Source organism: Equus przewalskii, chromosome 3 (genome assembly GCF_037783145.1).
Source record: "Equus przewalskii isolate Varuska chromosome 3, EquPr2, whole genome shotgun sequence".
NCBI lineage: Eukaryota > Metazoa > Chordata > Mammalia > Perissodactyla > Equidae > Equus > Equus przewalskii.
In genome coordinates this window covers 29,006,638-29,019,692 of record NC_091833.1, presented here as the reverse complement: position 1 = coordinate 29,019,692, position 13,055 = coordinate 29,006,638, and the positions used below count along the sequence as shown (strand labels likewise).

At 54.8% G+C, this 13,055-nt stretch overlaps 1 protein-coding gene across 2 annotated transcripts in view; it reads right to left on the bottom strand.

Moving 5' to 3' along the window:
- Window positions 1-13,055, bottom strand: part of CMIP (c-Maf inducing protein) — a 241,060-nt gene that overhangs the window by 213,530 nt on the left and 14,475 nt on the right. Inside the window, exon 1 of one of the 2 annotated variants that reach the window (XM_070612376.1) lies at window positions 8,098-8,235. The exons of the other annotated variant lie outside the window; for it this stretch is intronic. Coding sequence (XP_070468477.1) covers window positions 8,098-8,220 — 123 coding nt within the window. The 5' untranslated portion in view covers window positions 8,221-8,235. Of the gene's footprint in view, window positions 1-8,097; window positions 8,236-13,055 lie in introns of those variants that run through there. 2 annotated transcript variants of the gene reach the window in all.

The window sequence follows — 13,055 nt, the reverse complement described above, 5'->3', positions numbered from 1 at the left end:
CTCCTTCTCCTGCAGCCTGACTCACTCCATCCCTGAGATGGCACACAGCACCTCCCCTTGGAGGTCTGGATGGAAACCTGGGAGCCGGCATGAAGCCTCACGCAGAGCAGAAGTGCTGTGGGATCGGCCTGGCCGGGGGTGGGGGGGCCCCGGCAGAATGTGGGCTGCATTGGGGCGGGGTGGGGGGGTAGAAACCGGTGATAATGACTCAGTGCAAAAAACAGCAGCTGACTCCTGCCATCCACCTTGACCTCTCCAACCTCAAGACAGCACACAGGCCGATGGATGCCCCCTGGCCTGGGCCCGGCAGGTGATCAACCTGCGCACAGTGGGCCAGGCAAGGCCAGGGTGAGGTGGAGAGCATGTGCCCAGGCCCAAGGGGGCAGCCACCAGCAGCTCCAGCCAGGCTGCCACGCGGGAAGTCGGGCACAGCCAGGAGCAAACGGCTTTCCCGCCGGCCTCCGTTTCCCCAGCTGCAGAATGGGGCTAAGAACAGACACCTGCACCACAGACTATTCCGGGATCCGAGCAGCGAATAGACACAAGTCATTCACAATAGTGCCGGGCACGTGGTGAGTGACACAGAAGAGCTTGCTTTTGTTGTTATTATTAGAAAATGGAAATCTGAAATTTTTTTTTTAGGGGAACTCTCCCGATTTTTAAATGTGGGTAACTTACTGAGGCCTTTTTTTCAAAAACACTGTGGGAGCCAAGGAAAATACATCGGCAGACCGGACTTGGCCATGGGTCACCCGCTGGCACCCTCTGCTAGGCACGTCCCCGGCCTCCCCCTGGGGCAGGCCCGGGCCTGACAGGCAGCGTGGATCGCCCATCGGGACCTGAACGTACCCCACGTCTGATGCCGGCTGCCAAGCTCGTGAATCTCTTAATGGGAAATAAATGTTTACAGCAACACCCCCCAACTCCCACACCAAAGGACAGGAACTACTAATTCATACCCACCACATCCAAGTTGCCAGTTTTATTTCATAGGAAGGGAAAAAAAAAAAGGACCTCTTAAAAAAAGAAGAAGAAAAAAGAAAACCAACAAAGGCAGGCTCGAAAAGGCACCACTGTTGACTTGGGCAAAGGCCACTGCCGGTCACAGAGGAAAACAGCTCAGCGCTGAAACCCGGCCCAGACATGAAAATTACAGAGCAGCGTGGCCGACATCCCCCTGCCCTTTCTGTGTCATTCACTCACGAGGAATGCAATGAAACAGCCCCTCCCCCACGACAAACAAGCGAGGAACGTCAGCCACCCGAGCAAGCTCCGGGGAGCCAGAGGGACTGACCTCAGAGAAGGACACGGGGAGGCAGGGCCAGCAGGAGGGCGGGGGTTCCGGGCTCCCACACGCGCACCCACTGCACAGATCGGGACACCGAGGGCACCGGGGAAGACGGGATGTCCGCCTGGTCCATTGGACATGGGGGGAACGGCTGTTCTCGCATCCTTGGGGAAGGGGAGTTGGATAGACCTGCCCCTGACGCCCACTGGGCAGCCACGGCGTGACTGAGCCTGAGGCAGGCCCAAAGGGACGAGAGGAGAACGGGACACATTGTCCACCCTTGACCCCTCTCTCACTGACCTTTGTAAAAAGTCATCAGAATCTCATCATGCCTTGCTTCCCAAGGCCCTTGGAATAAAATCCAAGCTCCTTGCTGAGGCCCTGTGGCTGTTGTGATCAGCCCTGCCTGCCCCTCCAGCCTTCCACCCCAGGGCCTTTGCACTTCCTGAAATGTTCCTCCCCCAAATCCCAGTAGGACCGGCTTCTCTATGGGTGCAGCCTCCTCAGAGAGGCCCTCCTTGACTGTGCTGTGTAAAGGATGCCCCCGCCCCGACTCTCTCTGCCACTTGGCCCATCCCATTCTGTCCCAGTACTTGCCACCTCTGGAGGGGCCGTGATGACTGCTGACTTGCAGGTTTGCCGTCACCCCCAACCCCGCGAACTCCAACGTCCTGAGAGCACAGGCTCTCGGAAGGCCCTGGAACAGCATGCGGCCCAGTGCTGTGGTTCAGCGGTGTCGAATGGGTGGCAGAGTTGCTATATCTGTTCACAACCAGGAGAACCACGGGCCAGGAGAGCCAAGGACTCCGCCGCGTGCAAACCACGAGCGCGGGAACACTGGGGAGGGCCGGCGCGACGAGACACCACCAGGAGCATGGAGAAGACCACCAGCTCATCCGAATCAAGCTCCTTGCAGTCCCGAGCCTTGTCCTAGGCCTGCTTCGTGCACCCTTTCCTTGCATCCTGACCCACCCCCAGGTCATAAATCTTACTGCTGATCTCATCCTAGAGACAAGGAAACTGAGGCAGAGGTGAGACGACGAGCCCTAAGTCACACACACACCCAGGAAATGCGAATGCAAGGAGTGAAATGCAGAAGATGGCCTTTCAAGGTGTGTGTGTGTGTGGTGTTACGTGCTGCAGACGTGTGCACATATGCATGTGTGTACACTCACAGGTGTGTGTTGTATCTGTGTATGTGTGTGCCTCTGGCTGTGTGTGTCCATGTGCACATGTGTGCACATGCATCTCTATGTGCATGTAAGTGTGTGTACGCCTGTATCTGTACATGCATACCAGGCATCATGTTCCCCCCTCCTCGTCAAGAAAGGGTTTCCTTTTGTCCTGATCTTGGAGATTTGGGGTTACAGCAAAGAGATGACACCGGAAAGTCAGGCATTGTGTTTCCTTACAAATTTGTAGGTAAAACTATGTGAAACTGATATTTAATCATGTTTTACTTACAAAATCGCAGTTTCCTACGGTTCCAGCCCATCCAACCTAAGAGTCTGCCTTTGTCTGGTGTCTTAACAGGCAGGCAGGGCAGAGGGGCAGCACCCTGACCAGAATCCCAGGGTGCCATCCGCCACGGCGTTTCAGGCCTGGCCTTATCTTTGGAACTTTCTCCAGACACACAGAGGGGGAACGAAAGCTGCTCTGAGGTCAAACTGTCGGAACGTCTGTCTCTACGACCTGGCCTCTGGGTGCAGGAGCCACAACGCACAGGACAGGAAACACGGGGCGGGGGCCTGGGACCCCCGCCTCCCGGCCAGCAGCCCACATGCGCAAAGAAAGCTCCAGACTCAGGCCGCCTCTGGGACCCCGCCCCTCTGCCAGCACCCAGGGGCGGGGGCCGTGTCCCCACCGGGGAAGTGGCAGAGAGAAGAGGCGTGAGGCCGCTTTGTTTATCTGAGGCTTCTCAACATCTTCATTTTTTTTTTAATTCTCTTCAAACTGAAACTGTCAAAAGTTGGGCCTGATAAATCTGAAGGCTGGAGAGGAAGTGGTTTGTCCTTCCTCCTGCTCATGACTTCTGCAAAAGATAACACACGGCTCTGGGTGACTGTCAGGCAAGGCCAGGGCGCCCACCGGGCCTGAGGCAGCGCCCTTCACCTGCCGACGACTGCAGCCTCCCGACAAGGCTGAGGGCACAGGCTCCTCACGTCCTCTGCCCTGCACCCGTCTGCCGGGGTTCAGGACACAGGAGGGGCCCTCAGAAAGCCCCCTCCCGCCCCCGGGGACTCTCAGGAAACTCGATTCAGACACGAGCCTTCACCTGCGGCTGTTCAAGCCCCACAGCAGCCCGGGAGTCAAACGTTATTATCCCATTTTCCGGATGGGACAACTAAAGAGGTCAGAATGTAAACAACATGCTCAGTTTCATCTCAATGACTTGCCCGATGTCACACACAGGCAGGGACTGACAGAGCCTGAACTTAGGACTGTCTGACTCCAAAGCTCCATGTCACCTGTCCTCTCTGGCGGTCCCCGCCCTGGGCTCAGTCGGGCCCCTTTGTAACCTTGGTAACGATAACAGTAATAGTAGTCACAAGAAGAGCCCTCTCTTTTTCTCAGGCACTTGCTCTGTTCTAGGCACAGTGCTAACACGGGACATGCATTATCTCAGTGAATCCTCTCAGAAGCTCAGGGGATGGTACCACTATCCAGACCATTGTACCAATGAGAGACAAAAGCTCAGAGAGGTTAACCCACTTGCCCAAGGTCACACAGCTCTCGACTTGCTGCTCTGATCACTAGCCTGGGGGTTCCTTCCACCAAGGAAGACTGATTCCAGCCTTTTAAATACCAGACAGTTCTCTCTATTATCTTGCGTCTAGATGCTTCTGGCCTAGAATGACCTAAGGGCTGGCCCCTTTGAGTCTCTCCACCAACACCAAAGGCTGAGGGAGAGACGCCATTTCCTTGCTGGCAATGAACTGAGCCTCACCCTCTCCACCAGCGTGGCCTTTCTCAGGTTCTCAGATCTGAGGATGACCATGTCAGGGCAGAGAACAAGGTCCTTTCAAGGCTGAGCAGAAAGGAACAAGATGTTCGGGGGAATTCCTGGGACTCGGTTTCCATGTTCCAGTCCAAAGTCCAGAGCCCAGCACGCGGGACAGCTCACCCGGACCCACCCCATTCAACACACTCCTCGGCCCAAGGAGCATTTCCCTCTGGCAATGTGCCGCCCTGCCACGCCTCCCGGCTCCGCCAATGCCGTTCTCAGCCCGGAATACTGTTCCCTGCACTCTCCACCAGGCCCGAGTTCTCCACCTGGCCCGAGCTGACCCCTTCTCTGATCAGCAGCCTTGTCCTGGGGAACGCTGCTGCCTCCCCTGAGCTCCCATCACCCTGGTTTACGTCAGAGTCACATGGGGCATTAGCTCAACTGTCCATGGAGCTCTCTCCTCGAGCTATCTCTGTATTCCCAACCCTTGGCACCACGCCTGTACCCAGCAGGTGCTCCATAAGTGCATATCAGGCAGGACGCGGGAACACGGAATGAGCAGCCCCCGACACGCGTGGAGGAGGCAGCGGCGCAGGCACTGGGCGCGTTTCCTCAAGCTCCTGCCCGCCATGTGCGCAAGGCTCCAACTCGGAAGGAACGGGAGGAGCGGGCTGGGGCTGGACGCTGGGCCCCCGGGAGTCCGCGCTCCGCGCTTCCAGGACAGACACCCCACCCGGTGTGTGTGAGCGGCGGGTGGGTGAGGGGAGGAGCCCACGTAGTGGGTTTCAGAGACTGGAGCCGAGCCGGCCCTGGGGGAGGAGGGACTGCGGCCCTTGTCATCTCAGACTCCAGAGGGCTGCGGGGAGCCCCCAACTGGGCATCTCATGGTCTGTTCCCTGGACCCAGGTCCCCAGGAGCAAAAATAGGGAGGCCCGGGAGAAACAAAACACTAAAATCCCGTTCTTCCCAGCCCTGAACCGGAACAGAGATGGCCTTTTGAGGGGATAGCATTCAAGTCCGCCAGGCTTCTCATGGGGGTGGGGGTGGGGTGGCAGAGGGGTCAGCGTCAGCCGGGGGTGGCGGCAGGGCTGTTCTGTGATAAGCCCCAGCCCTGCACGCAATCGCTCCAGCCCCCACCTCCCTGATGAGCCTGGGGTGGCCGCGCGCCTTGTCTGCAGGTGGGACCTGAGGCCGGCACTCAGGGACACTGAGGAACTCGTCCGGGCCCCATGGCAAGTGGCAGGGACGGGTGGCAAACGCAGGTTGGAGTCCAGCACCCACACTCGGGCTGGGCCCACACGGGCCAGGCGACACCGCGTGACCTCACGGAGCCCTTGGCCTGACCCACTGGAAACTTGCTCAATTGAAAAACCTCTCTGTGCCCAGCGAGGAAGGGCATGCCTCAAAGGGCAGCATAGGGGTTTTGTCCGTGTGTTTATTTTCCTGTACGTTCTGGTCATCGCAGTCACCTCCCACCAGACTCCACCCCAGGGAGGCACAGGAAGACGGAAGGAGCTGGCCCGGCCCCAGGACCCCTGGAACTGGCTGCAGAAATGTGCCTTTGCCTTTTCCCGACTCGGGGAAGGAACAACGGCCCCTTTCAGAGCCGGGCCCTTTTGTTCCTGTTCCCAGGGAGGGGACAATCTGATGCAGGGAAGGGGTGCTGAGCCGACTAGATTCAGCCACAGCACCCAGGGAAGGGATGCTGTGCCTAGTGCCCCATGCTCCACGGCCTCCTAGCCCGTCTCCAGCTAACCAATCGAGTGGACGGGCCCGTTTTGTCATTTTAAAACCACGTAGCTGGCGGCCTCGTCATTCAACGACTGCCAGTTCATAACAGCAGCAGCGGCAGCTGAGAACTCACAACGGGCCAGGCTCTGTGCCAAGGCTCCAGGAGCAGTGTCACCGGTGGGCCTTGTCCGAACCCCAGGAAGCAGACACGCCACTGTCCGACAGACACATACAGGCAAACTGAGGCTCAGGAAGCCTGAGGTCGTTGCCAAGATCACGGCCCGAGAGCGGCAGAGCTGGGATTCGAACCCGAAAACTGCACAGCCATCTCTGGCCTCCAACCAACCAAGAAACAGGCAACTGGACTAATTTTTTTAAAGAAGAGAAAGAGAGAAATGGAAAGAAGAGGAAAAGAAGAAAAGACACACTTTTCTTCACCACACTTACCACCACCTGAAATTGCCGTGTTCTTTTGCACAAAGGTGTCTCCCCCTCTGGAATGTAAGGTCCTTTGGGGGATCGTGTTTTGGTCCCCCACAGCCCAGCCCCCAGCCAAGCGCCTGACACACAGGAGACCCTCAGCGTAGTGCAGTAAGGGGACGCACAGGGCTGCTGCTGAGCGCACAGGGGCGCCATGAACCCAGCCTCTGGGGAGAGCCTCCAGGGCTGGGGGACGGCCTCTGTCCTTCCCGCAGAGGTGGGCGAGGCTCGGAGGGACGACTCTCTGTGCCCGGCTCCTGGGCCCAGCGTGCCTGAGGCAGGCCGCAGACAGAAGGGTCCAGCCCAGGAGGTCCCCTGCGCCTCGTCCTCCTCCAGCTGCAGGCAGACACACTTCTTAACTCCACTCATTCATTCATTCAGCCATCTCTTTATTCACTCATTTGACAAATACTTATTGAGCACCAACCACCACCAGGCGCCATGCTGGGCAGCCTCCCAGGACTTCAGACGGCCCAGCTAGGGGGCAGGTAATAGGAAAGAGAACAAGCCGAACAGGCCACCGCATCACAGAGAGGGGGACACATCCAGCACGCGTGAGGGATGCTTCTGGAGGTGGTGAATGCTCTGATGGGCAAAGACCGAGTGGCGCCTCCTCCCTCGGTCCCAGTGCCTTACACCAGGGCTTTTATATTTCTAAACAAAGATCCAGCCCACACTACCAAAGGCTGTGCATGGACAGCACAGCACTGTGCAGACCGGAGAGATAGCAGACACAAAGAAACATCCCACAAAAACGTCAATTATCATCTCAGGGTGTTAGCGTTCTGGGTGAATTTTATTTTTTTCTTTTGTTTATTTGCACCGTCTAATTATTCTCCAATGAACCCCAGTTCCCTATGTAATTGAGGGCGAGGGAGCTGGATGTCTTTAAAAAATAAATGTCCACTCCTACGTATGTATGCAAAAGAACGGAAAGCAGGGTCCATGGCGGCGTTAATCGGAGAGCCAAAGCTTTCGTGGAGACAACCCAAGTGTCCAGCAACGGCTGGACGGATAAACAAAATGTGGCCTATCCACACAATGAAATACTACTCAGCCATAAAAAGGAGTGAAGTTTTGATACATGCTACACCACTGATGGACCTTGAAAACATTATGCCAAGTGACCCAAGCCAGACACAAAAAGGACAAGTATTGTACAATTCCACTCACATGAGGTACCCAGAAGAGGCAAATTCCTAGAGACAGAAAGTAGAATGGGGAGGGGTCCGGGCGGGGGGGGACTGGAAAGTTAGTGTCAAATGGGGACAGAGTTTATGTTGGGGATAGAGAAAAGTTTTGGGTATAGGTCATGGTGATGGTAACAACAAGACTGTGAATTTAATGCCACTGAAGTGTACACTTACAATGGTTAAAATGACAAATGTTATGTATGTTTTACCACAATAAAAAAAGAACCACTCAGAATCTCAAATGCCTAAATAAATAAGACTGTGGTACCAGTGAGTGGAGAAAGTGAAGAAACCAGAAGCTGTAATGGGGGAGGGATGGTGGCTGGGGCAGCCTCTCTCCCTGGGCCTCAGTTTGCCCAAGTGTAAAATGAGAGCGTTGGACTCGACAACGGTAAAAGGCCCCACCAGTCCAGACGCGGACTCAGTGACCAGCTGTGTTCTCTTGCCTCCTGACTCACCCTGATTCTAGGAAGACAGTGGCAGGTGTATGCCTCCAGGTCGTGAGGCCAGTCCCCGACATGCACCTCGTCCAGGTAAACGGGCGGTAACCAGCTCCTAGCGACAGCTCCGGCTCTCACCATCTGAGTGGCCGTGCCCACGCCCCCTCCCTCGGAGCCTCAGCTCTCACACCTGTGAACAAGGAAACGATGAGAAAGCTGCCTTCTCTAACTCCCCATTCCTTACACCCTGGCCAGGGCGGCCGCGGAAGGTCACACACACGAGGCCCATGGAGCCCTAACTTCATCCCAGAGCTGGAAGCCTGGAAAAGGCCATCCTGGCCAGTGACCCGGGCTGGGACAATCGAGGCTGCTGAGCTGGAGAAAGAGAACTCTCCAGGCCTTTCCTTGCTGCCCAACCAACGCCTACTCGTTTTTCCTTAAGTGGAATCTTAAGAGGGTGGGGACATAAGGAACACCCAGGAAGTCCCTTGAGGTCACAGGAGAAGCACAGGGCTTAGGAAAAAGTACACAGGCTCGGGTCAGCCTGACCTGGGTGTGAATCGCAGCTCTGTCACCTACAGCTGTGCAACCCTGGAGGCGAGGAGCTGAGCCCAGCCCTATAACGTGGGGACACCATTCAACCCAGGGGACTGTTGCAAGGACGAGAGAAGATGCTTACACGCCTGGCACGTCGTAGGTGCTCAAGAAACGGTAGACGCCATTTCTGCCCAGCCTACCCCTTGACCGCCAGGACCCAGCTGGAGAGACAGGCGGCTCAGATCCCTACAAAATCTCCAGGGAGGGGAGACATGAATTTGAGAGGCATAAAAAATGCAACCGTATCCCACCAAACTGCCAAATGTGGGGGGAGTAATGAAGCAAACAAAGGGGCAAGTTATACTCCTTCTGTGGCTTAACGACATGCCAATGCAAACTTCAGTGGCAAAGAAACCACCCCAGCAAAACTCCACATCCAAACGTGAAATGGTCCCGTGGAACCCCCTCTCTCTGCTCACTTAAATCACATTTCACCCCAAGGCGTGGCTGAAGAGGGTGCCTGGCTAATGACGGGAGAGTCAAAGACAACGAGGGAACTCATTTATTGGGGTCCTTTGATATGCTGCCAACCTAAGGAAGACCCTCGGTTTCTCCGAACTACACTGGCCATCCGCCTGGAAGTCCTCCGCACTCAGGAGGAAGCAGCACGTTGGAACTGCATGAGTCCTGCACCTCACAGAGGAACTCACTTCTGCTGCATCTGCCAAAAAGGCCCCATAACACGGACTCAGGAAAAACACCAACCTTTCACAGCGCGAAGGATCGTGGCGTCTGAGTCAACTCGGGCCATCAGAGACACAACCCTCCACGGCCCATGTGGACACTCTCCGGGCCTACGTTTTCATGCTTACTACTCTTTACTCCTTGACCACCGGGGGTTTCTGGTCATTCTGTCCCCAGCTTTACAGGTCAGAGAGGTGAGGTGGCCTAAGGTCACCCTGTGCGGTAGGCAGGGTTTGAGCGCCAAGCCACCGCCTACGATGCCAGCAGAATCGCCCTGCGCCCGACCACAGCGAGTCTGCAGTGATGCGCTCGGCCTTATCAAAGAGCGAAGAACTGTTCTCAATCTGAAAATAAACATTTTAGGGGCAAGAAGTGCCAACCTTGAAACTCCAGACTAGGACAAAAGAAAAAACATTTCACCATAACCAAAAGACTAAACACAGCTCGACGAGCACAGAAAACGCTGTGTGGACAAACCCACTTCCCCAGCCAAAGGAGCAGAACTCTGAAGAAAAACCTTGATCTTTCATACTCAATGAAACATTTTTTTTTAATCATTTACATGTTGATTTCCGTGCAAAGTTCCATTTCCTGCTAGTGAAGTGTCAGAGGCCTGCTAGACTGCTTTACACCCTGGGGGAGTCCATGAATCTATCGCCCAGAATGCCTGTATTATAGACGCTAAATTTTAAGTCTGTCATCTTACCATCTTGCCAGCAGAAGGGTCCACAGCTTGCATCAAGTTTTCATAGGGATGTGTCACTCAAAAAGTCTGAGAGCCAGTGTCCTGGCACATCCATTTGATAGCAAAGTCCTGTCATTCTGATTGTTTGCGACTGACAAACAGACTCACGCCATCCGCCCTGATGTGAGGACGGAAACGAGACCAGGAACGAAAGAAAAAACAAATCACTTCTCAAAGCAAGTCATGCAAAGCGCAAACAGGCCAAAATTTAAGTGGATGGGACAGAAGAATTGTTAAAAAATAATAACAACAACAAAAACAGTATGGAGATTCCTCAAAAAACTAAAAATAGCATGACCATATGACCCAGCTATCCCACTACGGGTATCTACCCAAACAACTTGAAGTCAACAATCCAAAGTAAGATATGCACCCCTATGTTCATCACAGCACTATTCACAATAGCCAAGACATGGAAGCAACCCAAGTGCCCACTGACTGATGATTGGATAAAGTTGTGGTGTATATATATATATATATATATATATACACACACATATATACACACACAATGGAGTACTACTCAGCCATAAAAAAGACAAAATCATCCCATTTACAACATGGAAGGACCTAGAGGGAATTATGCTAAGTGAAATAAGCCAGACTGAGAAAGACAAACACCAGATGATTTCACTCACATGTGGAATTGAACAAACACATGGACAAAGAGAGCAGTTCAGTGGTTACCAGGGGAAGGGGTGAGGGGTGGGCACAGGGGGTGAAGGGGAGCACCTATGTGGTGACAGACAAGAAATAATGCACAACTGAAATCTCACAATGATGTAAACTATTATGAACTCAAATAATAATGATAATAACACAATTTCACAGGCCTTTGAGAAGGAAAGAGGAAGAACTCCGGCGCTCCTTGACTCAGGCCAGGTCTTCATGAAGGCAGCCCCACCCCCTGAGGGCAGGGCCTGTCCACACAGCTCACCATCAACTGCCCAGCACTCGCCAGGCCCTCGCCAGCATCTGCTGGATGCTGGACAAACCTCCCACGCCATCGACTCCTCACAACACTGGCATGCAGGGATCCTAATTCCGGTTTCACAGGTCAGGCTGAAAGCAGTCACATGACTTGCTGGAAGCTGCACCCAGTAAAAGGCAGAACTGGAATTAAACGCAGATCCACGCACTGCCATGCAGACCCAGGTCCTTCCCCCTACAACACACTTTGTTCAGACGTCAGACTTTTAGCCCAAAGTCATCTCTCAACAGAGAGCCCTCTGGTGTGGTGCAAGCTCCACAACCCCAGTGGGTCCCATGAGGGTCATTTACTTCTCTGGGCCCCGGGTTCCTAACCTACACAGTGGGAGACATGTTCTACGCCAACAACAATTGATCAGCAGCAGCTGTCTCTGGGCTCTCTGGGGAAGGATTGATTATGCCAGGATTGATTAGCAATGTCTACCAGGGGCAAGGCAATGGGGAGTGGTGGCACACATATCATATACTGGCCATCCTAGAACTAGATGACCTGCAGGTTCTCTTCCATCTCTGGCTGCCTCTGACTCTAATTATAAAAATTCAAAAGAGGATGGGGGGAGGATGGAAAATGAAAGAAAAGACTAACATTTTCCAATGTCGACCATAGCTGAATTCAGCAAAGCCAAAACTGGCCGCCCAGCCAGTCCTGCATGCTCCATGCACACGGCCCTGCCACGTGGGAGGAAGTGGGAAACATCAGATCTGCTGCCTGCGCATCCAGTGAGACACCCCATCCAAGCCAGAAGCAGCAAACATGCGGGTTTTGTCTGGCTTGGCCTGGGTTATAAAACACCCCATCAGTAAGCACAGTGACCTCGCAGGGAGCTCCACTGGGGTTCAGACCCGATGACCCCCTGCCCTGAGCCTCGGGCAGATTAATTCACCTCGCTGAGTCTCAGTGTCCTCCTACTGGAAAATCCTCACAGGGCCATGATAACGACTGAACATAACAGGGCATCAAAGTTCTTACCACAACCACAAGCCCACAGTAAGCGGGCAAATTAAGGGCCCCTGCTATCCTCACCTCCATCCTCATCCCCACCTGTCTCTGAAGGGGGCATATTTTCAGAAAAGAGTCCAAGTGCAAGAGACTGATTTCTTTTCCCACACTCAGCATCACGGCCCATTTGGTTACTCTGAGCTCTAAGAGGAAAGAGTCTCTGAAAACAACGCAGTGCTCTGGAGCTCCCGGTGCATCAGCCGGGGCCCCGGGAAGAAACAGATGGCAGACACAAAATGGAGTAATTTAAAGAAATTGTCACAAAAGGACAACACACCGAGGTGTGCGCAGGGCAGAGGAAAGCAAAGGAGACGCTTTCTCTACCCAGGGTGACGAAGTGTCCCAGTGTGCCTGGGAGTGAGGGGCGTCCTGGGACGCAGGACTCCAGTGCAAACTACTGGGTCAGTCCTGGGGCAAGCCAGGACAGTTGGTCACCCATTTCTACCCCTAGGCCTGGAGGGACAAGGAGAAGGGGCAGTTACAGAAGCCGGGGCAGGGGGTGACAGGAGCTGAGGCTGAGGGACACTCCTGCCCACGGCAACCCTGAAGGAAGTTGCCAGGGCCTCCATCTCCCTCCAGGGTCCCCACTGGCCAAATCCACCTGGAAGCCAGAAGGCACAGAAACCCCATGAACACTGCCAGGTCCTGGGCACAGAGAAGCGAGGACAAGAATGGACTGTCAACCCTGGGATGGCGAGGGGGCCAGACGCCCCCTTAGAAAGCTCCACAGAGGGGCTGGGTGGGGACCCAGCCCTCATCCAACAGGAAGGAGAGGAACCTCCTCCTGCTCTGGGATGGGAACACTGGGATGGAGCGGCCAGACTCGGGCTCGTGAAGCCACCCTCAGTGGGTTTAGTTCTGGGCCCCCGAGTGCAGGCGCAGCGGGGATTCCAGGAGGAAGCCCCCTCCCCTGGCCGCGGAGGCACCTCGATGGCGTGAGTGAAGCCAAGATGACACAGT